The sequence below is a fragment of the Danio rerio genome, chromosome 2, assembly GCF_049306965.1.
Source record: "Danio rerio strain Tuebingen ecotype United States chromosome 2, GRCz12tu, whole genome shotgun sequence".
Taxonomy (NCBI): Eukaryota; Metazoa; Chordata; class Actinopteri; order Cypriniformes; family Danionidae; genus Danio; species Danio rerio.
Window position 1 is genome coordinate 39,915,187 of NC_133177.1, and position 26,216 is coordinate 39,941,402.

The 26,216-nt window shown below is 40.9% G+C and overlaps 1 protein-coding gene across 1 annotated transcript; it reads left to right on the top strand.

Moving 5' to 3' along the window:
- The first annotated feature begins 4,111 nt into the window (after positions 1-4,111).
- On the top strand, positions 4,112-6,159 carry gadd45bb (growth arrest and DNA-damage-inducible, beta b). The gene is given in 4 exon segments (NM_001012386.2): positions 4,112-4,325; positions 4,421-4,522; positions 4,628-4,853; positions 5,504-6,159. Coding segments are annotated over 4 exon segments (477 nt in total). The 5' UTR covers positions 4,112-4,281; the 3' UTR covers positions 5,609-6,159.
- The last annotated feature ends 20,057 nt before the right edge of the window (positions 6,160-26,216 follow it).

Consider the following 26,216-nt stretch of genomic DNA (forward strand, 5'->3'; position numbering starts at 1 on the left):
ATATTAAAACATTCTATTTAAGGATCAAAGGATCAAAGAACAGCCCCATATATACTAAATAAATGTCATTTTCAATCTTAATACAATTATCCTTCAAACACATTTGTTAGTTTTTAGTCATTTAACATAAAATAATATTAAGTGTATTATATACCGAATAAATATGTTGCTTTAATATTTAGTTTGTATTTTAAATATGTTGATGATGGGACTTCATATCACCCATATTTCACAAATATTAAAAAATAGACATTATACATTGCATTCAATGTATGCTTAAATTAGGGCTGCACAATATATTATTTCAGCATCAATATCGCAATGTGTGCATTTGCAATAGTCACATCTCAGTATCTGCAATGTGGAGTTGGAATTATTATAGTTGATCAGCAATGAAGAATGAGCAATGTTTACATTTTACATGACATTTATTTAATAATAGGGGCAGGACAAAATAGCAACATGCATGAGGTCGCGCTTCTCGTAATAGTGGATTGAACATATATCAATGTTGCAATTCTAGGAAATGTATGTGCCGTTAATAAAAGGAATAGATCTTATAACTTTTTGATCCATTTTCCCTCTTCATTTACAATTGATATTTGTGATTGCTGATATTGTGATCTATCATTATCAAGGGTAAAATATCATGATAATATTGTATAGTATTGTATTACTGTACCTTAATATCTGACTACTTATTTCATCTTATTTATTTAATCTTGCAATTTCTTTGATTCACTCCTCTACAAGACTATTCCAATCAAAGATAATTATTTTATTCGAAATAGAGCTATTCAGGTCATCTGCCGAAATTATATTCATATCGTAATATAAATCACAGCAAAATAAAATATCGCAATGTCCGATTTTTCCAATATCATGCAGCCATATATATATTCAAAAATGTTATTCAAAAATTTGCATTTTTGCATCAAATTTAGCATCAAGCTGCTTTAAAAATAAGTGTGTGCATATTTATAAAAATAACTGGCAAAAAAGTCTAATCAAACATTCTGAATTTAAAGCCATAGTTTACCCAAAACTCAAAGGTTTGAAGGTTTGGAACCACTTGAGGGTGAGTATATACTATAGTGAGTACATTTTTGGATGAACTGTTCCTTTAAATTGTGTAGGCTGCATGCAGTACTACATCATTTTAATCCTGTCATTACATTTTTATTTTACAACTATTGAAATATTCAGTGAAGGTGGGTCTGCATTCACAACAAGATGGCGCTTGCAGATGGAGCGTGCAAACAGTGCTAATTATCACTAATATTAGGTTCTTAGCTAGGCATGGGACGATAACCATTTTCAAGGTATACCACGATTTAAAAAAGTCAATAGAATAGAATCAAGCAGAAAAGATCATTAAAGATTCCATTTTAAATGGTAAAAAAATCTGTGTTTTTGAAACTAATGAAGACAGTAGAAGTCAATGATTAATTTAAATGATTTAGCTTGACATATTTACTGCTCCAAAATATTATAATTGTTTCTTAACATAAAATATATTGTGTTCAAAGGTAAAAAAGTTTTTTTATAGATTTTTTTAAACAGACATTTAAAAATTACTTATTTCATAATATATCACAATACCGTGAAACCGTGATATTTTTATCCAAGGTTATTAAACTGTTAGAATCTTATAACGGCTCATGCCTATTCTTAGCAAGGCAAGCTGATCTGCTGGATGTTCATTCTTTAGAACTATTGTCAGGAGTTTTGATTCAACCCCATTTTGATTATGCAGCCTCTTTTTGGTATAGTAGCTGCTCAGAGTACAAAGGAAAAATTGCAAAAGGCACAAAATAAATTAGTATGAATAATTTTAAAATATCAACCTATAGCACATTTGCACAGAGTTTTTTTTTTTAAAGAATTGGGTATGTTAACTGTTAGTAAAAGAGTATGTTTTTTTAAACTGGGAATAAGACGTAAAATGTTTAACAATGTGGTTCCTAGATATTTGGTGAACTATTTTCAAATGGTGAGGCAACAGCCTTCATATAGTACTAGGGGTTGTGATTTTAAAATTTGTTCATTTAAATTTAGAAGTCTAGTGGGGAAAATATGTTTTTTTATGTACAAGTGCAATCATGTGGAACACATTACCAAAATCGATCAAGGAAATAAAACACTTAAGGAGGTTGAAAAAAGCGATCAAAAGATGGTTGTTTGATGAGGATAGTTAGTTTGCATGGTGGATGAAGATGTTTTATTTTATATGTTTTTATATTGTGAATAGTTGAAAGGGCATTCACTGTGTAAAACATGCTGGATAAGTTGGCGGTTCAATCCACTGTGGTGACCCCTGATCAATAGAGAAACTAAGCCGAAAAGAAAATAAATGAATGAATAAATGTATTTATGAATAATTTTGTTCCTGTTTTAAAATGTGTAGGCACTGTTTGTTTTATGCATCAAATGTATTTTGCAGCCATACTTTGTTTTTTTAACAACGAGGCCAAAATGGAAACAAGCCCAGGGCTTTATTGTGTTTTTATCCTTGTTTTATCTCGTTTCATTTCAAAATGTATGGGATTTTTGTCTATCTTGTCTAAAATCTGTCAAATAAAATTTCAATTCAGAGATGACCGCCCCTCGTGGTCATGCTAAATCATCATCTTACGCTAAAGAGTTTAATTAACTAGCAGGGTATTAATGATACTTGAAATTGATTAAGATGATAAACACGTTGTCAAATGTTGATCTATGGTGCTACAAACTTTGTTAAACTATAATCTCGCTCAACTGATGTAATCACAGCTTCCCTTAACAGATAATCATGCAAAACGACGATTCTCTGACAATCAGGTAACCCCCAATTTGCAGCTCATCTCTATTTTGCTGTAACACATTATCACAGCTGAACAATGTAAGGTCATGTTAGGCTATAGCTGAGCATAATCGTCGAAACCAAGGGAATTTCGGACGTTAGATTTTGTCGAAACTAGTTATTAGTTTTAATGTAATCAGAGAATGATTAGCTTCGTGATCACCTTAAATTGTGAGGTAGTACAGGAGGCCACATGCCCGCACATGTCCCGCACCTTGAGCTAAGGATCTCCACCGATCTCACCGCCAGATGGAGCGCCGGACTAAGGAAAGACTCATATAATAAAGCATCTTCAAAATAGTTATGATGACAATTGCTTGACTTTTGCATTAAGCCATAATATATTCCAAATTCAGTCAGTAGGTTATTATAGTAATATTACTTATATTTAATATTAAAGTAAGATTAAATATTTGAGTTTTTTTTAAGTTATTACAATAATCAATATAGCCCTACATATTTGATTTATTTTGCAGCTTTTAATGCAACCATTTGCATTTAGCAGTTCATGAATGTTTGTTAATATTACGACGTCTAATATATTATTATTATTATTAGGCCTACATATTAGTAGGCTATATTATAATTTTATACTAATACAATATATATAACCTTTTATTCTATGTGCAAATTAATGTATTTGAAACTTTTTCCAAAAGCATTGTTTTAGAATGAAAATGCAAAATATGGGCCTTTATATTTTTTATTTACACAGCTATAATCTTTTTTCTCTTATTTTTTATTTAATATATGTTGTTATTTTTATTTTAGAGCATCACTGCAAACGCGCATGCAGCAGTCCACGAATGCGCAAATATTACGATGCCAATGTTCTATATTATTTTAAAATGTACATTAAAATTATATTAGCCCTATTTTCAAATAATAGTTTGCAATATTTTTTAATTAAAAAGCTAGTGCCTATAATTTTATATATATATATATATATATATATATATATATATATATATATATATATATATATATATATATATATATATATATATATATATATATATATATATATATCAGCATTCAGCAGCCACCTCTCAGTATTCATGAGTTTTTATTTACAATAAATTATTGCAAGATTTCACTGCGGCTATTCTCACCTTGATCATTCCTAACAGAAAACAACTGTCTTTGACACAAAACATGAGACTCCATCCATAGAAACCTGCTTGGCATGAGGTTTCGTCTCGGCTGCAGTTTCAACCACGCCCACTACGCTGATCCTGTTATAAAACACCGGCGTCCACAGCTCGAGTCAAACACGAGTCGAGACAGTGTCGCTGCAAGAGGTATCTACGAGAGAGAGAAAACCCACACGAAACCTCTGTGGATTACTACTGCCACACAACATCGACTTATTCTGTGGAATTATACCTACTATTTGGTGGAATTTCCAGTTGTGGATTATAAACACTTTACGGATAAACATGACTCTGGAGGAAGTTGTTGGATGCAACAGCACTGAGAGAAAGTAAGTGGATGATTTTGTATTATTTCAGGCTCAACGAAATGTTCATTTGAAGCGTTCGTAAACTAAAACTGATAATTATTTTGTTTTTTGTAAAGAATGGAGACAGTGAGTGAAGCTCTGGAGGAGCTGCTGATGGCTGCACAGCGACAAAACTGTCTGACAGTTGGAGTCTACGAGTCTGCACAACTCATGAATGTGTAAGTATTTTATTCATTTAAACATAACATTCAGCGCTTTGTACTTGACCAAGCTGTAAAAACCGAACTGAGCATTGAATTAACTGCGTTTGTCAACTTCTTCAGGGATCCAGACAGCGTGGTGCTGTGCGTTCTAGCCACCGATGAGGAGGACGAGAATGATGTTGCGCTTCAGATCCACTTCACGCTCATCCAAGCCTTCTGCTGCGACATCGACATCAACATTGTGCGCGTGTCCGGCATGAGGCGTCTGGCACAGGTTCTCGAAGAGCCTCTGTCCACTGACAATAACGCCAATGAACCAAGAGACCTTCACTGCATACTTGTTACTGTAAGTATCTTACGCTTATTAGCTAGCACATAAACACAGCATGCGACGTAGCATCACCGTGGGTGAAGGGGTGCAATGCCGATTTACGCTTATTAAGTGGACATTTTTTGTTGTTATAGGCTATATCTGCATTAACTAATGAATAATATCAGTTTTAACATTTCACCAACGTTTGTCCGACTAGTTTTTCCACCTATACTGTTGTGGGAAGCATATCAGAACACCCACAATTGCACTTTTAACATTTTTTGTAAATGATAGAATATTTAACTCTTAATATTAACTGTATTTTACTGTAGGACAGTTATGCCATATACTACTGTATTTAAAAGTTGTGAAAATGACCATATTCTACAATTAAGATATTCAATATTGTAAATACATGTAGGCTACAGCAAGATAGATGGTGCTGTAAATGTAAATACAGTATTTTTGCTGTAACTGATTTGCAGTGAGTTACTGTAGATTCAAGAGGAAATTGTTAACAGTATGGATTCTGCTCAAAGTGTTTTTGCTAGAAAAATATTCATAGGAAAAATAGCATCTTTGCACCTCCTTCGCAATACACTCCATTAAGTCAATCTGGAAATGAATAAACAAGCTATTATAAAAGATATGAAATCCTAATCATATTACTTTCCATCTCATAGAACCCCCAAGCCGAGCATCTCAAGCTGAAGGAAGTGGGAAGTTACTGCAAGGAAAGCCGCTGCAGGAACCAGTGGGTGCCTTCTATTGCCCTGCAAGAGCGCTGAAGTGTCGTGCACTGAAATGTGCTGAAGAGAAATGGAATATTGATGTTGTCCTTCACCTGTGAGGACATGCTCATCAATTCAAGAGGACTGTCCAATAGTCCTTTCTGGAGCTTCTGCCTCCATGTTTATGGAATTCTAAGTGTCAGAGGAAACAAGAGACATTTGTCCACGTTCCTCATAATGCATGATCGGTGTTATCGCTCCTCTGGACAGACCAAAGGAGCATCTGGGTGGTCGGTGGACTGTGTCGTAGCTCTGAAAGGATGCAGCAAGGAATCCAGGGGATATTTCCAGACAGCAGCGTATGGCTACGCTTTGCACTCCACGTGGGATGTGAATGAATAACACATGACTCAGACCTGACAATAGTGTAGGTCTACAGCGGAGAAGCTCTGCTTTCAAAAAGTGACTGCTATTTAAAGACTGAATTTTTCTTTAATTTATTTATGCATAACACTGTCATTTTAAAACGAGTAATATATTTGGTTTTATTTATGAATTTGCACATGTTTACCTTTCGTTATGAAATAAATGTTATGCTTAATTTCAAAGTGCACTTCCTGTTGTGTTTTTTAATGCCAGATTACAAAAGAAAAGCTGTCACGTGCACTAGCATGTGTTCATTTCACACAGATGGTCATAAAATAGCAAATTAGTTAAAAATATTTTTGCTTCCTTGTTGGAATAGCTAAGTATTATCATTTCACATGTTATTTCAACACACAATAAGGAAGAGAAGGATTATGATTGTGTTAAGGGACAACAGGCATTTATGATTCATGGTAAAGAAACCTCACTCACTCTTCACATATTGACACCTGTCTTTTTTCCCCCATCTGCAATTCTGCATCATAAATCATGTGCCCTAGACACAGCACAATGTGTACAAAAGTAAGAGGCTCCTTATCTGTTTCTCAAATACATACAGCTCAGCTGATAACTATTCTGCACAAGGGGATGAAGAAGAATCTATGAGCAGACAAATCACAACAAGACTATAAACTGGTTGGCAGTCTCTCTCACTGATTCTGAATTCACAAAAAAAAAAAAAAAAAAAAACACTGGCCTAATAATATCTTTCAATAGAACAATCAATGCATTTATAGCCTTGACATAAATACATGCACAGATATTATGAGTCACACACTCGTGTTGTTTTTCAGAATACCAAAATACAAAAAAGAGAGAGAAATAGCTTGATCATTTTGACCACACTGACCTTTTCTTTGGTGAGTGTGAAAGGCCAGGCTGCCTGCAGGGCACAGCATCGCCGAGATTACATACCATGCCTTTGTCTTTATTACCTTTGCAGGCAGTTGCCAAGAGAGTCTGCCCCCTCAGCGCGTGACAGACCCCACGTCTGACTTCGGGTGTGTTCTCATTTCCCACTAGACTAGGCTACTGCACTGACTCATGCCATGATGTTCCCTTAAATTTCCAGCGAAGACGTCTGAGGAGAATCCAGCTTCAATTTTAGTAAGATGAAATGAATAATGTGGAATGGATGACTAAGACATGTGTATGACTTGCACTAGTATCCTTATCCTTAAAGAGCTGCTTCTCCCCAAAATTAAAACAACACCATTTTACGTCGGTCCAAATAAAACATTCGGAACCCTCCGTTGAAAGCATTTTCACCAAAAACGCCGAATAAATAAATATATTCCAAATAAATCCATAAAGTGAGCTATTTGATCCTGCATGTCTTCTGAAGAGACATTGTCTTTTTAATCTGACCAACCGGTTTAGTTTGGGGTTTAGCCTAATTCATAAACTGAACAGTGCGTATGATCACTAATAGCTACGGATGTGTGAGTGGAAGAGGCGTACAAAATATAATTTACTAAAAACTTTTATCGACTATTATTATTATTATTCATATTTCATTTCAGAAAAATAGATAATAGCTGAAAGCACGCGTGTGAACTTCATCTTTCATCATAAACAGTGGATTAGCATAGCTCGTTCGGCTAGGTTTCTTGAATAACAGGCAGCACAGATATTTTTGCAGCTGCTAATGTTACGTCTGTAATCTGCATCTGTATAAAAGGTGTGCTTGAACCGGGTTCGAGAATGACACGTTTGGGATTGCCTGAGGATCTGCGAGAAAGCACGTCCGCAGAGAACGCGTATTCAACAAGAGCGATGAAAGATTTCAAGCCAAGGAAGAAAGAGATGTGAGGAAAGCCCTTATATGGATATGATTTGGGCGTGTTTATGCAAATGACCAATGCACTTTATCTTCAATTACAATATAAAATTTGTAATTCATCAAGGTGTTAAGTTTAAAACAAGTTTAAATGTAAGCAGCATGAGGGAAGCAGCTCGGCACCATGCACTGTGTGAAAATAAATAGAAAATACTGTTAAAATATGTTCATATTTTACACTCCTGGTAGTATGCTTAATTGTATTAACATTGTATTGATTCACTTAGTTCATTCATTAAATTTCTTTGAGCTAAGTCCTTCATAGGGGTCCCACAGCGGAAAAAAACGCCAACCTTTCCAGCAAATGTTTTACACAACTGATGTCCTTCCAGCTGCAACCCAGTACTGGGAAACATCTATACACACTCATTCACACACTTACACTACAGACAATTTAGTTTATTCAATTCACCTGAAGCGCTGCTAGCGCATGTCTGTGGATTATAGGGGAAGCAGGAGCACTCGAGAAAACCCACACAAATCTAGGAAAAATGTGCAAACTCCACACAGAAATGCCAACTATCCCAGCTGGGACTCATACCAGCGACCTTCTTGCTGTGAGGCAACAGTGCTAACCACTAAGCCACTGTGCTGCCCGCTTTGTTTGTTATTAGAGAAAAAAATACAAATGAATCAAGCATTTTATCAAGTCTTTTTAGTGGACACTTCTTATCTTGATTCAGCAGATTTAATTCACCTTCCTTCTGCCTATTCCCTGCTTTATCAGGGTTTACCACAGCAGAATAAACCATCAGTGACTCTGGCAATGGTTTTATATAGCAGAAGCCCTTCCAGTTGCAACCATCACTGAGAGTATAACCCTTAGTGCTGGGAAACATACACACACACTCTCAATCACACACTATGGTCTTTGGACTGTGGGGGAAACAAGCATCCAAAGGAAACCCATACAGACACAAAGAGAACATGCAAACTCCAGAAAGATACGCCTCCTGGTCCAGCCGGGACTGAAACCCATGACCTTCTTGCTGTAAGGCAATCCTGCAAACCACTTAGCCACTTGCCGCTTCGTATTATCCTAATCTTGGGTCAAATATGGATAAACCCAACATTTTATTAACTTTTGCATTAAATTTAAACTACATTTAATATACATTTAACAACATTTACAAACCAAATGTTGAGTTTGTCCATATTTGGCCTGGCGTTGGGTTAAAAAAATCCCAGCATTTTTAGAGTGTTTAGAGATTTTAATGTATACACAAATAGTTCAAGAGGTAATATATTGAGATTTTAAACTTATGAAATTGGTTTGGGACGTCATGGTGGTGCAGTGGGTAGCATGATTGCCTCACAGCAAGAAGGTCGCTGGGCCTGGCTTGGTCAGTTGGCATTTCTGTGTGGAGTTTGTATGTTTTACCCATGTTCGTGTGGGCTTCCTCCAGGTGCTCCAGTTTCCCCCACAGCCTAAAGACATGCGCTATAGGTGAATTAGGTTAGCTAAATTGGCTGTATAGTGTATGTGTGTGAATGCAAGAGTGTATGAGTGTATGACTGTTTCCCAAAGTTGGGTTGCGGCTGCAAACATACACTGGATATGCTTCGAAAAACATATGCTGGATAAGTTGGCGGTTTATTCCGCTGTGGAAGCCCTGATTAATAAAGGGACTAAGCTGAAAAGAAATGAATAAATGAATGAATGAATGAACAAACGAATAAAGGAATGAGTGAATAAATAAATGAATGAACAGATAAACGAACGAATCAATGAATAAATGAACGAATGAATGAATGAACAAACAAAGGAAGATATGAACAAAGGAACGAATGAATGAAGGAATAAATGAATGAACGAATGAATGAATGAATGAATGAAATTGGATTGCAGGTTTAAGTGCCAGCTGGGCCAGGAGGCATTTCTGTATTTGCATGTTCTCTTTGTTGATTTCCTCCTGATGTTCCAGTTTCCCCCATAGTCCAAGGATGATATATAGTAGGTGAATTGGATAAACTAAATCGTAGTGTGAGTGTGTGTGTGTGTGTGTGTGTGTGTGTGTGTGTGTGTGTGTGTGACTGAGAGAGTGTATGGGTGTTTCGCAGCACTGGGGGTTTATGATTTCATGTACTCTCAGTGACAGGTTGCAGCTGGAAGGGCATCCACTGCATAAAACATATGCTAGAATAACTGGCAGTTCATTCCGCTGTGACACCTGAGGAATTAGGGACTACGCTGAAGAAAAGTGAGTGAATGTCAGTTTAAATATTAATTCCAGCACAAATGGCAGCTGTAACAAAGGTTTGAACATGCTTGCTTTATAAGTGAGAACCAATGAGGTTTATTCTTGCATGTCACACCAGCATGTTCGAAGAGTGGTTGTGTTTATTATCACTCATCAATGTTTATATGTGAATACTTGCCAAAATCAAATCTGTTAAATCAAGAATAGCAGTCATGTCCACTAATAGACTTCAGAGTCAAACTGCTTGATTCATACATTCTTTATTTCCTCATAATGAACTTATTGGTGTGTAAGAATTTGGCTTTGATATGGGTTTTATTGGAAGGACAGAAATCTCTCAGAGTACAAAATATCTACATTTGTGTTGTGAAGTTTAAATTGTGCCCCTTTTTATATGATGTAAAGTAAGTCTTTGGTGTCTCTAGCACGTGTCTGTAAAGTTTCAGTTTACAATACCTGCCAGGTCATTTATTATACCCTGTTGAAATTGAAAATTTTGAGGTTAGAGGGAATATAAGCTGTTTTGCGCTTGTGGCTTTAAATGCAAATGAGCTGGTTCTCTCTGCTCACTGTTCTGGCATCTCTGCATCAGAAGGAAACCCAATGTCAGATGAGACATCAATTCAGAAACTGATGAAGCAGAGAGACAGTCACAAATACCAAAGTTACCAGGAGGTTTACAAATAGTTAATAGTTCTTGTAGAGTTGTGTTAAGCGTATGTGTTTTTGCACATCTGCTCTTGGCAAATGTTACAGGATGCCCTACAAGTAAACAAGCTGTAAGGAGGCCCATTATAGCCACTGTACAAAATAACCATGCTTTGATATCCACAAGCCATAACTCCTGTTGTGTTTGTGTGTCTATGTTGATGATTTGAGTGCTTATGAACTAAATAGAGATTATATTGTCATGATTAACATGACGATTAGTTTAAAATGCTATAAAAATACAGTGTATCATTATTTGCTTCTTGTGGTGAAGCTGGAACACAGATGGATGGAAAAGATTCATTGTTTCATCCCAGTCTCTTTGCCAATCCTGCCTTGTGGAGATGTTAATACATGTTAATACTGAGACATGATAATACATGGCAGTTAATCAATATTGCTGGGCACTTATACAATTATATAAGTTGGTTTTGAATCCTGGTTTATTCATTCATTCATTCATTCATTCATTTTCTTTTTCATTCTTTTCATTTTCTTAGTCCCTTTATTTATCTGGGGTCGCCACAGTGGAATGAACTGCCATTTTATCCTAGCACATGTCTTTGGATTTGTGGGGGGAAACCGGAGCACCCAAAGGAAACCCACGCAAACACAGGGAGAACATGCAAACTCAACACAGAAATGCCATCTGACCCAGCCGAGGCTCAAACCAGCGATCTTCTTGCTGTAAGGCGACAGCGCTACCCACTGCTGCCTATTCCTGGTTTATTCATTCATTTTCTTTTCAGCTTAGTCACTTTATTAATCTAGGGTCGCCACAGCGGAATTAACCACCAACCCATCTCTGGGAAACATCCATACACTCTCATTCACAGACATACACTATGGACAATTTTACCTCACCCAATTCACCTGTACTGCATGTCTTTGGACTTGTGGCGGAAACCAGAGCACTCGGAGGAAACCCATGCGAACGTGAGGAGAACATGCAAACTCCGCACAGAAATGCTAATTGACCAAGCCGAGGCTCGAACCAGCGACCTTCATGCTGTGAGGTGACTGCACTACCTACTGCACCACTGCGTCACTTTAATTCCTGGTTTAATTTCAGGAAATAGACGATGTGTTTATGCCACTGTTGTATAGTAGTATTCTTACACACTTTTCTGTCTAAAAAGCTTCCAAACGTTGGTTTTGCATGATAGGTGCCCTTTAAGACTTCTGGGATTGTCACGACATAAGGGTGAGTAAAAAATGACAGAATCATAAACGACTGCTGATTATCAGCCTTTTTCTGAGAACATATCATGCTGTACAGAAGGCTTGAATAGCCGGTCTGTGTTTTCAGTGAGCCCTGTTCTTACATGTGGCAGTGTTTACAGTTCCCTCGTGCCAAAAAAACGCTCACTAACTGAATACGAGGTTTAAAAAAAACAATGGCACAATTCAAGAACGGTGATAAGAAGAAAGTTAGTGAGCAATAATCACCCACTTTATGAAGTCATCAAGGGGCCATTGTTTCTGTGGGGTGGATCTTTTAGCGACTGACAGATATATTTGTATCTTCCTTGTAAAAGCCCGAGAGAAAACAGTGTTTTCTGGCCCGAGGCTGTCGTCCGTGCACAAAGCCGATGTTGATGGGCTCTTCTGCAGACAGACATGACTAAAGCATGGTGCGTACCCTGGGCTGAGCTGCGCACTTCAGTCCTGCGCTGACGTCAAGCTAGAGAGAGAAAATAGAAGAAAAACAGGAACAGAAGGCTCTTATTTCCATGGCAGCAAAGGCACAGCCCTTTAACAACGATACTCACTATACTGAGGTAACAGCCACTGCTATGAATAGTCTGACTGCACATCTATTCTTAGACAAGTAGGAGTTATATTTGAGCACGTCACTGACTCAAATGTTCACCGAAAGGCAAAAAGTGGAGCATGATGAGCTTTTTATATCAGACATAAACACTACAGTCTGAGTCTGAACGTAGTACATTAGAATTATGATGTTTACAGTGTCCATATTCACCAGAGCATCTATTTAAAGTCATGAGATGATGAGAATCACAGTCCAGTCAACAGGTTTTCCACATTTATTCCAACTAAAAATATTCTACGAGATTCAGGATTCATGATTTATCTGCTTGACTTTGTATGCTAAAATAAGGTTAAAAAAAGTAATTATTTAGAATTATTCATTAATGTATGACTGACTTATTAATTCATGACTATAGGCTCTACTTTAATGATCTAGGCGCAAAGTCTAAAGCGCAGGGTGCCAAAGCATTATTGGCGTGTCCAAATTCACTTTTGCTATTTTAAGGACAGAAAAATATGCTTTGCGCCATGGCGCATAGTTTAACAGGGTTGTGCTTATTCTCTTAATGAGTTATGAGTGTGTTTTAAGCATAACATCCATTAAACCAATCAGAATCTTTTCTCCCATTTCGTTTAGGAGTCAGTTGTGTCGCGCCATTGTGCATTTGTTATTTACATGGCGGACTTTGTAAGTGGAAAAATTGAAGGCTTCATTAGCAAGAAAACATTTAAACAGACCATCTACACAAGGATAAAGAATGAGCCTCCTCCATTCGGCCTTTCTCTTCCACACTTTACTTTCTCTTTGTCTTCATTTTTACTATTTACTTTATTCCTTCACTTTTGTGGATAAAGAAACTGAAAAACTCACTTCACCGAAGACATCCATTAGCCTACATATCTAATTTTGTTTGTTAAGCGCAAAGATTTGTTTCAAAACTATTTGACAGTTGGACAAATCTAAGCTTGTTTTTAATAAAACAAATATAAATATGCAAATAATAAATACTACTAATAATACTAATAACATTATACAAAATCAAGTTGTCATGAATAAACTGAAAAAAGCCCCCCGAGATGAAGGCATGGAGGCAGTGTTTATTTTTTTATTTACTGCATGCAATAAATAATATTTTTTGTAATATTTTAATCCCTGCGCTGGACTTTAACAGCTCAGTCTATTTTAGTTCCACAAAATAGCAATGCGCAAACAATGCACCTTAACAAACCTCCTTTTTTTACCTGGAACACCCATGAGTCCACAAAATGGCGCAAATAGATTTGCTTCTTTAACAACTTAGCAAAAAACAGGAAAATTAAGGTTGCGTTGGTCTGAAAAAAGCAACACATTGGGCCAAACATGTATTGTACCACATTGCATTGGGTGTATGATTGGGCCCCAAGTTTTAATAAAATTATGATTATTTGTGACAAAATATATCAATAAAATCCCACATATTGCTTAGTTTTGCAAGAAAATCAGTAGTTTGTGATTTTTTTATGTTCCAGTAAATATGTGTGAGCAATAACAAACATGCTTTTTAAGTTGCTGTTTAAATTTTCATCTTGCAATATTATATATTCAGGATAGATTTTCCTATACATGTTTTTTTATTTTTATTATTCAATAAATAATATTTCTATATATATATATATATATATTCGACTTAGTCCCTTTATCTTTAGCCCCTTTCACACATACAGACCTTTCCGGAAAATTACCGGCAATTTTCCGGAAAGGTTGTATGTGTGAACAGGCCCTTTTTGAAAATACCAGTAAATTCGTTCTGGCTATTTTCCGGAAAGAGAAGTTGTAACATTACCGGTAATTTGCCGGAATGCTGCGCTGTGTGAATGCTTAAGGAAGATTCCCGTAATAAGCGCGTCCACGTCTAGAAAGGGCTGACGTGAGACACCTGCTTTAGCCAATCAGAACAGTCAGACACATTCACGTGCGCGCGGTTTATGAGAATAAAAGCCTTTGAATATTTTTTCCAGACACCTTTAGCTGCTAGATGTTAGTCAGATAATGTTTCTATGTTCCTTCTTAATGCTGTGTAAATAATTATCGATAAAATGTTTATGATAATCCGTTGTTTGTTTACCTTCAAGCTTTGCGTGTGCCCGTGAGCGCCCATAGCGCCAGCACACACACATATTATGAACATCTCGACATGCAAAAGTGTTTTCCTATGTTTTCATTAGAGTTGTACTCAATACTAATCCATCCGAAGAGTTTGTAATGTAGTCAAATGTTTACAAACACAAGCGCAGCCGTTTAGAGGTCATTTCTGGTTAATGATGTCAGAATTTACCGGCATTTTGCGATGGATGTGTGAATGCTCTTTTCCGGAAAAATTCCGTAACGTCCTCGCCTGTGTGAACAGGGTTTTTTTGAATATACCGGTAAAGTAGTTCCGGAAATTTTCCGGATATATACCGGTATCCCTGTGTGAAAGAGGCTATTATCTGGGGTTGCCACAGCGGAATGAACCGCCAACCTATCCATCTCTGGAAAACATCCATACACACTCATACACTAGGGACAATGTAGCCTACCCAATTCACCTGTACCTCATGTCTTTGGACAGTAGGGGAAACAGGAGCACCCGGAGGAAACCCGCAAGAACAAACTCTACACAGAAATGCCAACTGAACTAGCCGAGGCTCGAACCAGCAACCTTCTTACTGTGAGGCGACAGCACTACCTACTGCGCCACTGCGTCACCCATATATCAAATTTTAGCCTTAGTTTTAAATTAATTATGCTAAAAATTTAACTAAATTGAAAAAAAAATTACATGCAACCATCCAGATATATAAAGAGTGTTCATTAAATATTACACAATAAAATGCAGAAGGCCTATGCATGTCAGTATAAAGTGTCCAGTGCTTACCCGGGGTCATGGATGGCCATGTTGTTGAGTTAGTGTTAAAGCGGAACGAGAGTCATGTGCAGCTGGGTCATCCCTCTCTTTCTGATTCACTAATGAGTTCATTTGTGCTGCTGAGCCAAGGTCAGGGGCCGAGGAAAATAAAGACCTCTCATCACTGCGCTCTTTGTGAAGTCCACTTTTGTACTACAGCAAACAGAGCAGTCACATGATTTTTAATGTTTCAGTTGGTTCGGACTGAATGCGAGGGTCTGTTTAACAATAGCCTCAAGCAGAATTGTGCAGTTCATATTTTACTTTGATGTATAGCTATATGATATTTTAATCTAAATAAGTGTCACATTAAGATGTATTTATTTACATCACATTATAAAGAACGCATTGTTTTAAAAGTGGCCTCTCTGTAATAAACAGAAAAAATAGTCAATAATGAAAACTACAAGTATGAGATGATTTTAAATTGTGCTGTAAAAGAGGTCTAAAGGAGGATAGTGTCGATATTTAGCTTGATTCAGATCAGTTCAATAACTGAGTCAAATTCATTAACCATGAAATCAAGTCATTCACCAAGTAATTAAGTCACAAGTAAGTCTCGAGCCTTTGCATTCAGGTCTCTAGTCAAGTCCTGAGACAAAATAGATAAGTCCAATTTGAGTCCCAATTTTTCTTAATCAAGTTTGAAACTTGAGTCATATTCAAGCTGCGAGTCATTGACTCGAGTCCATACCTCTAGTTTCCTGTATTTTGTGAATCATCTGTGTTTTTTTGTGATTCATGGGTAGCGCTTTATACACTTTTAGAAAAAAAGATACACAGTGGTACAAATAATGTTCCTTAAGAAACAAATGAAGGTACACAATTGTTCCCATATAATAGGTACAAAAGTGTTGAACATCTACTTTGTTACAATACACATGAATACAAATATGACTGGAAAGGCAAAGTGACTTTGTGAACAATTTCCATATTAAAACAAGAATCGTCATTTAAAAGCATGTTTAAAGAAACTCATAAACATTAATTAATAAGTTCTATAATACAATAATACAAAACAACTGGTAAAAGCATAAAACGTTCGAGGTTACTAAAGTAACCCTTCGTTCCCCGAGGAGGGGAACGGAAGCACTATAAGTGGATTTGATTGTAAAATCCACGCATTGGGAGGTTCGGTTCAGAAGCTACTCGTCTGAAAGAGTATTGAACGGGCCAATTAAGAATGAATTGGCAGCGCAAGCCTGCGCAGGTGAGCGGCATAAGCAATCAACTGAGTATATAAGCTCACCTGGCGCAGCAGACGCTATCCTTTTTAAGCTGAAGAGACTTTCAACAGCTAAGGGACAGTCATTATGGCGACGGAGTATAGTGCTTCCGTTCCCCTCCTCGGGGAACGAAGGGTTACTTTAGTAACCTCGAACGTTCCCCTTCGGGGGGAACTTCAGCACTATAAGTGGATTTGATTGTAAAATCCACGCATTGGGAGCCCATTGAAAGCGCCATCATGACTGCACCTTACCAACACCCCCGATGAGGAGATAGTCAAGCAAGCGTGACGCACCCACATCATGGGGGGCGCGGTCCTCCAACGTGTCCCTGGCCCTAATTTATCCTACTTCAACAGAAGTTTTACGGATTTATATATATTTTTTGGGAAGTCGTGAGCATCTAGATAATTCTAGGAAAATACGACAGTACGTTGGGAAGCGTGCAATCCCGATAGGGAGGACGCTGCGGAGGCCATCCGTTACCCAAGGGGGGATAGATGGCAGAATTTACATATGGACTAGCCCTAAAAAGGGGGAGTACGCATAGCAAAAGAGTGGTTAGCGGGGAGGGAAGACACGGGTCCGCCCAGGGGGGGGGGACTTAACCGTGGCTGAATAAGCATATGGGATCGCCTAGTGGGGACCACGCATAGCAGGCACCTTTACCCAAAACGCGGGCTGACCAGCGGGCAGACCTACAACGTAGTGGGCCAGCAAGTGACTCCTCCGCTGAGTCAGTGCTGGGGGCCACGGAGGAATCTGCAGGGCTCACCTGACGGGGAACTTTACTGACAGATAAAAAGGCGCACGTATCTCCGTGTTAGGGAAAATGGCGCAGCAAGCGTGTTTCAACACCCTACCGAATTGTTTCCTCAATCACCAAGGGTTACCTAATACCCTTGAGGAAACCGGCTCCACTCGCAGATTGTAAAACCTTGCAATGTGTTGGGTGTCACCCAGCCCGCAGCTCTACAGATGTCTGTTAGAGGGGCGGCGCGTGCGCGCGCTCGAGAGGATGCGAAGCTCCGAGTGGAGTGCGCACGCGCTCTCGGGGGACGCGGCTCATCTCGGCTCTGATAGTGAAAGAAAGGCATCCACAATCTAGTGGGAACTTATTTCGGTACGGCACTTCCCTGCTGCCGACCGCTATAACAGACGAAGAGCTGCTCAGATGATCTAAACTCTGAGTGCGGTCCGGATAATACGCAAAACGCGAACTGGACAATAAATAAGGGCTGGGTCTGCCTCCTCCGAGGGCAGCGCTTGCAGGCTCACTACCTCGTATTAAAACGGAGTGGTAGGAACCTTGGGCACATATCGCGGGCGGGGTCTCATACGTGAGAGAAGCCAGCCCAATTACAGGCACGAGTCACTGACCGAAAAATGCCTCCGGGTCCCCGACCCTCTAATCGATATCAACGCGACCAGCAGAGCTGTCTTCAGGGACAGAAAATACTGAGTCGAGGATCGAAGGGATCTGACGCGGCTTGTGTAGCGAGGGCGAGATCCTAAGAGGGCATGAGAGGGGGCGGGGTGGATTAATTCGCTTAACGCCCCTGAGGAACCGGATGATGAGGTTATGCGTTCCCACGGTGCTGCCAGCCACCGCGTTATGAGAGCGGAGATGGCAGCCACGTAACCTTGAGTGTGGAGGGCGACAGCCTGCTCTCCAACTTCTCTCGGCGTAAAGAAAGCACAACGCTGATCTGGCAAATTACGGGGGTCTTCTCAGCGAGAGACACACCATTCAGTGAATAGACTTCACGTCAGGGCATAGGCGCGCTCGGGGAGGGGGCTCTAGCCCGAGTGACGGTATTAGCCACCGCAATCGGAGGTTACCTAAGTCTTCCTCGCGTCTAAAAATCTCTTCAAAGATCGGCGAGGGTGCCAGGTGGTGCCCTGTCCCTGAGAGAGTAGGTGCTCTCTCGAAGGGACTGCCAGGGGAGGGCTATCGCGAGGGAGAGCTCTGACATCCAGGTCCGGTTGAGCCAGAGGGGCGCAACCAGCAACCTGTTCCTCGTCCTCCCTGACCATGCACAGTAACTGCGCGAGCAGGCTCACTGGGGGAAACGCGTATTGCGCGTGCCCCGAGGCCAGCTGTAAGCCAGTGCATCCGTGCCGAGAGCACTCGGTCAGGGAAAGAACAACTGGCAATGAGCGATCTCGGGGGAAGCAACAGATCGATCTGGGCTTCCCCGAATCGCGCCCATATCAGCTGAACAGACTCGGGGTGGAGTCTCCATTCTCCAGGACGCAAGGCTGCCGTGAGAGCGCATCGGCTGCACGGTTGAGCTTGCCTGAATATGAATGGCGTGCAGCGATTTCAGCCGCGGATGACTCCAGAGGAGCAGACGGCGGGCGAGCTGAGACATGCGGCGAGAGCGCATACCCCCTATACGGCTGATATACGCCACCGCCGCCGTACTGTCCGTCCTGACCAGCACGTGTTGCCGCTCCAACACCGGGAAAAAAACGGTGGAGAGCGGGGAACACTGCCAACAGCTCCAGGCGATATGCCAATGCAACTGGGTACCTTTCCACAGGTCCGCAGCCGCATGCCCGCAACGCACAGCCCCCCAGCCCGTGTTGGAAGCGTCTGCTGAAACGACAACAAGACTGGACGCCTGTTCTAGAGACACCCAGGCCTGTAGGAACGAGGGGTCGCTCCAAGGGCTGAGGGCGCGGCGACACAGCGCAGTAACAGAGACTCGGTGTGCGCGCGCGTGCCATGCGCGTCTGGGGACTCGATCGTGAAGCCAGTGCTGAAGTGGTCTCATATAGAATAATCCGAGCGGCATGAAGCGGCTGCGGATGCCATATGCCCCAGGAGCCTCTGAAATTGTTTCAGTGGGACCACTATTTTACTGTCGAGCTCTCTCAGACAGTACAGCATCAGCTGAGCGCGCTCTCCGGAGAGGCGCGCTGCCATGGTGACCGAGTCCAGCTCCAGCCCGAGAGAAGAGATCCTCTGCACGGGGGCGAGTTTGCTCTTTTCTCGGTTGACCTGAAACCCCCACAGGTGGAAGTGCCAGAGCACTTTGTCTCTGTGCATAATCAACTCTGTGCATAATCAAAAGAGAGGGCAATTCAGCCAGTCGTAAAGAAATTGAGTATGCAGATGCCCGCGAGCCGAAGGGGCGCTGAGGCACCCTCCGCGGGCTTGGTGAGGACCCGCGGAGACAGAGAGAGCCCGAAGGGGAGGGCTTTGTATTGCCAAGCTCGACCTTCAAACGCAAACCGCAGAAACTGTCGGTGGCGAGGAAGAGTGGATACATGGAAATACGCGTCCATCAGGTCTAATGCTGCAGACCAACCCAGAGGACGAACGCACCGGAGGATGCGCTTCTGCGTGAGCATTCTGAACGGCAGCTTGTGCAGGCAGCGGCTCAAAACGCGCAGATCTAGGATTGGCCGTGACCCACCGCTCTTTTTGGGCACGATGAAGCGTGGGCTGTAAAACCCGCTCTCCATCTCGGCTGGAGGGAGCGGCTCGATTGCATCCTTCGCCAGGAGGACAGCAATCTCCTCTCGCAAGACAGGGGCGGACAGGGGGCTGACCCTGGTGAATACACACCCGTGACTTGGGGGGCCGTTTCGCGAACTGAATCGCATAGCCGAGTCTGATTGTGCGTATGAGCCACCGCGAAGAGCTGGCCCGCGCTAACCAGGCAGGCAGAGCTCTCGCTAATGGACTCATCGCTACAATCGCTGACGTACCAGCAGTGGGGCAGCGCGGAGTGGGTGTGCTGATCCGGGAAGCTCGCGGGTCCCACGGAAAAGCTGGAGGTGAGATATTTGCTCTCACTCCAAACCCGAGCTCCGGAGGGGAGGCTCGAGGGGTGGGAGAAAGGAGACCGTCCTCCCAGCGCTCGTGAGCCACTGGCGAAACGCACCGAATCTGCAAGCTAGAAAGCATAGCGTCCCAGACTGGCAGATTTCGGGCTGTCACATCTGGGGAAATGAAAAGTGCCCTTTCATAATGTTTTCATGGCAGTAAAAAGTGCCGTTGGAAATGGGGCCCCGCCCTCCAGCGGGGAAAGAGCAAGTTCCCTCTTCTCCAGATGGCCTGTCCCAGGGGCGCTTCGCGGTCCGTTGCCGGACTTAGCGGCGTTCTGGGCAGGGGGGCTGCCTGCTTCCGAGGTGCCCGACGCGCTCGCTTCGCCTTAGGCGTGTGCGGGGGCGGAGCAGCTCTCGTAGGCGGGCGCCTTCGGCGAGGAGCAGGTATGAATGGCACGGCGGGCGGAGCGGGCTACGGACCGCCGATAAGACATCACCCACCAACTGCTCTCTCACCGCCTTGAATTCCTGGGTGAATTCACAGACAGTGTCGCCGAACCTGGCTGGGGATATGGGGAAGTCAAGAAAGCGGACTTTGTCGACTTTGCGCATATCAGCCAGGGGTGGCGCTCCTGGACCACTAATGTGGACATCGTCCTCCCCAACGCACACGCAGCGGACTCAGTAGTCCGAAGAGCTAAGTCGGCGGCGGTGCGAAGCTCGTAAGCCTGGGTTGGACCCACCCTCGTGCAGCTCGGCCAGCGCCTGCGCTTGGTAGCGCTGGTAGGTGGCTATCGCATGCAAGGCGGAAGCAGCCTGGCCCGCAGCTATGTAAGCTCTAGCTCCGAGGGAGGTAGATAACTTACAGGCTTTGGATGGGAGACGAGGCGGACCCCGCCAAGAAGAGGCGCCGCGCGGATTTACCGCCATCGCGCACTCAACCTGAGGAATCGCCACATACCCCCTGGCTGTTTCACCGTCAAGAGTGGTTAGGGTGGAGGAACACGCAGCACGAGCAGAAAAAAGTGCTTTACAAGACCGCGTGAGCCTACTGTGCACCTCCGGGAAGAAGGGAACGCCCCTCTAGTCGGTCCGGCCGCGGAGCTGGGGGATAAACCATCTCCAACCCACGGCCGAAGCAGCCCGGGAAAGCACGGCTAACATGTCCGTTTCAGGATCCGTAGTGACAGCGCTCACCAGCCCGAAGGGGGCGAGCGGGTCTGGATCATCATCGGACAATGAAAGCCCACCCTCCGATGCCGCGGTGGACATCTGGTCTCCGGTGTCATCGGGCGTAAGGGCTACCATCTGTTAGACGGATCGCTTCCCCCGCCCGAAGCTTGGATGGAGCGCTTAGAGGAGCGGGAGGTCCGCGGGCCCGTGGGCGACGGATTATCTCTCGCTGAAACCCTCAGATCTGCCCGAGTGCCCGCTGCAGAGCAGGGGACAACTGGGGTGGTTCACCCTTTTGCAAAGGCTAACCGCGATCTTGCGCAACAGTCATGGCATCGCAATGACGACATGAACTGCCCGCGAGCAGCGCATTAACATGCTGGACCCCCAGACATGTAACACAGTGCCCGCGCCCATCATCCGAGGACAGGAAACCACCGCATCCAGAAACGCACAGTCGGAGCGCCGTCCTGATAAGGACGTGCTGCACGACTGTGTTGCTCTTTCTGTGAAGTTTGCAACTTTATACGCACCACTCTGGAGGACCGGACCCAAAGAACGCCAGGCAAGGGAGAACCCAGCTCGACCGTCTGCCACTGCGTGTACACACTCTGGACCGGGAGAATTCTCTCGTTCGCTCAGAATCGCTGGTCACAGCAGGAGGAACCCTCATCGACTCGATCAGAAAGTCTCTGAAGCGAAAAGGATAGCGTCTGCTGCGCCAGGTGAGCTTATATACTCAGTTGATTGCTTATGCCGCTCACCTGCGCAGGCTTGCGCTGCCAATTCATTCTTAATTGGCCCGTTCAATACTCTTTCAGACGAGTAGCTTCTGAACCGAACCTCCCAATGCGTGGATTTTACAATCAAATCCACTTATAGTGCTGAAGTTCCCCCCGAAGGGGAACTAAAGATATGGTAAACTAAACATTTAAGGCAATGTAAATAAGCATTTTGGTAAGCATTTTTGAAACTGTTAAGTGCGTTGTCATTGTAGTCGTACCTTCATGGATCACATTTGTACCTTTGATAAAAGTAAAATATTGGAACTGCAGGATTTAAAAAACAAATGTACATTTCGGTTTCCAATGGTACAAATCATGTCCTTAAAGGTACAAACTGCAAATGGTACAATTTTTTTCCCCGTCTTGATTGTCCTACAATTCTGTCCCATAAAAAGGTTCTGCCCCACTGGCAAGGGTTTGTATCTTCTTTGGTAGAACAGTTTTTTTCTGAGAGTGTAGACTTGTGATCTCTGCTCTGAGAATGGTATATAAATCCATAAAATAACAGAAAAAGTACAGGCAGCTTATTACTCATGACCAGCAAAGACAATATATAATCTCCAAGTACTACAAGTGTCATTTTGAGTCACTTTAAAATAAACTTTCCAACATCAATAGTTGTCAGATCAAAGATCAAGGTGATTTCCATGCGTAAATCAAAAGCATAAATAAACAGAAAATGGAAATGAACTGAGTTTTTACAGTGATATACTCAGCTCTATGTGTACCGATCATATAATTATTCAGATTAGCCTCAGTGTTGATTCACCTCAGTGCAAAATCAGTTTTTGACATTGCAAAAATTCTGAAAATATTTTTATTTGGCTACCAAGCATCTCTACAAGACATAATGGTGTTATTTTCTCATCTGATTAAGTCAGAATAATATATGATACAGTGGGGGAAATAAGTATTGAACACATCATGTTTTTTCCTGGCAGTATATTTTTAAAGGAACTGTTAAAATGAAATTGAACCAGATTTTGGTAAAAACCCAAACAATACAAAAAAAAATAAATAAATAAAACAAAATAAAAAAGTTGTTATGAATAATAACAATGAAATGACACAAGGAGAACTATGAAAAGGTATTAAATGCTTTATATAAAAGGCTTTTTTGGTGATGGCAGCTTAAAGACGCCTCTCATATGGAGAATGAAGTCACATGCATTGCTCAGGCGTGAATTTTTCCACAGGCTTCAACTGAGCGCAAAAATCTTGATGGTTCTGTGGGTCTCGTCTCTCAAATCTGATCCTTATTTTGTATTTTCTATTGTTTTCTATTCAAGGTTATTGGATGGGCCATTCCACAGCTTGATTTTCTTTCTCTGAAACCATTCAACAGTTTCCTTGGCTGTGTTTTGGATCATTGTCTTGTTGAAATGTCCACCCTTGCTTCATCTTCATCATCCTGATAATGTAGATGTCGGACTGAAACAGCTAAAATTAATTGAGGAAGGGCAGAGGGTTGCATAAGATCTACTGAGATATCAGCTGCTGTCTGGACCTTCACTACCTTTGAACACCTCCTTTTCTTCATGTGTTCAATACTTTTTCTCTGTGTCACTTAATTTTATTACACATAAATTAATTCGTAAACTAATTAGTTTTATTTTCTTGTTTTCAAAGAAAAATAGTTACGTGTTTAATACTTATTTCCCCCACCGTATTACTGATTAAATTCTTAAGCCTAAACCAATCAAGCCAAATAGAAAAAATACAAACTCCATCAGCAAACAGAAATGGAGGAAAAAGTACAAACCAGACTATTTTATCCCAGGGCAAATTAACAAACACAGTGCATTTTACAATTCCACACTGCATCAGATTGGTGGGCTGATATTTTTAAAACCTTTTGCATCCAGATCCTTCTGTTTAAGGATTAGCATATACAATACACCTGCTTTAAGTGGAAGTCAAAATTTGTAGTGTGTCTAGTACAGATGGAAAGCATATGAGAGCAAAGAAAAGTTCACACAGACTTGTTTTTGAAAATAACAATACAACAATACAACTGCTATAAATTAATAAAGAGTTCCGTGTACATCGCATCATTAACCATGATATCCTAATGTCATACCGCCCACCCTTCTCCCTGACGCAATGGGAGTTGATGGTAAATAAACTCATGTCATACGCATCTTTACAGCCCACATTTCCTGTTGTCACCACAGCATGTTTCCTTTTACAACACTGGAGATTAATGGTCTGTAAATACGGAAGACTTGAAAAATAAAAAGTAGCAGCATGCCATACACGTGGCTTTTTGTGACTGTACGGCATCAGATCAAAATAAATAAAGATATTAGTAAAACCTTATTGTGATGGTTCCCAGATATTTTCTTGAGTTATTCTACTATAAGTTATAGTTATTCTAACTATAAGAGAAGGTATTTCGATATAAACTGTACAATTTACTAAAATGCATTAGCTCTTATTTACGGCTTAATCAGTGTTTCCATAGAACAAAGTAAAATAGCTTGCAAGTTAAATAATGTAGTACCATAACTACCCCAGGAAAGCAGGGTCTAAAATTTAGTTGTTAGCGAGAAGAAAAACAATAATTCTGACTTCAACTTTACATATCTGAGCATAACAATAACATTTTGGTAGATATAACCAGTTTTTCTCATTTGCTTTGCCACATTTTTCTGTAAACTGTGAGTGCAAAAACATCTTGCTAAAACTTCATTGCATGTCTGCAAAATGTACTTACCTCCCCCAAAACTTTTAATTCATACTTTAAAACCTAGTGATTGTGTCAATATTTTGGCCAAGGCCACCAAAACATACAGTTTATTAGTCATTATGTGAGCTACACTGCTCAAATTAATTAGCTGTTTTTTCACCAAGACAGGCAACCATGAAAACGAAGACTTAAGAGTCAATAGTAAAAAACATATTAATATTTGTATTTATACAGTACATTTATTTTTATAAGAGTGTAAACATGTAAAGTGCAATCTTGCTTGTCCAATCACTATATTGTATATTTATTATGGTACCACAAATACTACAAAATAAACATCTATAAAAAATTTTCTTGGTGAGCATCCTGTTGCTCCTGTTGATCAGGCCAGAGATCACAAGTCTTCCAACTGCTTTTAAGAATGAGGCTGCAGTTCAGGATTGTGGAAGTAAAAAAAAAAATCAGTAGTCAACATTTGAAGTGGATCAAAATTGTCCTATTGTAAGACAAGAATGGGTGTTGCTGAATGTTTTTTGGACAACTTTGATGAAACATTTTGATCCACTTCAAATATTGACTACTATATATGCTCCAAGACTTGATTAGTTAAATAGTTTATTCAAATTGTATTGCAATTAGAGGTCATTTACCAATTTAGCAGGCATTATGTCAATGTCAATATCACATATTTATGATGAAAACATGTAAACATAAGCGTAAACAAATGTTTAAGAACATAATAAACGGTTTTGAGTGTGACGGCTTACACAATGAAAAATAATTGAGAAGTTGTGAAGAGTTTGACAGTTTCAAAGAGAACTGACTCATCAATTTTGATCAACACGCCATTAGCTTTTGTCCAAACGACAGACAGTTGTACTTACTGTTTGCACACATGCGCTAAAGCATTGTCAAATTGAATAAATCAACAAGAAATGCCAGTCTGAATTTAACAATGATCTAATTGCTCAGAGATCTGAACATATTGTTTAAAAAAAAATTCAATCGAGAATTGAGTCAAAGCAATTGAGAAAAACAGTAAGCACTCTGTAATCATTTAAATACAGCTACTTGACATGTATTTGAAAGCTACTAATAGCTAAATTTTATTTCAATTTACTTACAATATCAAAAGTG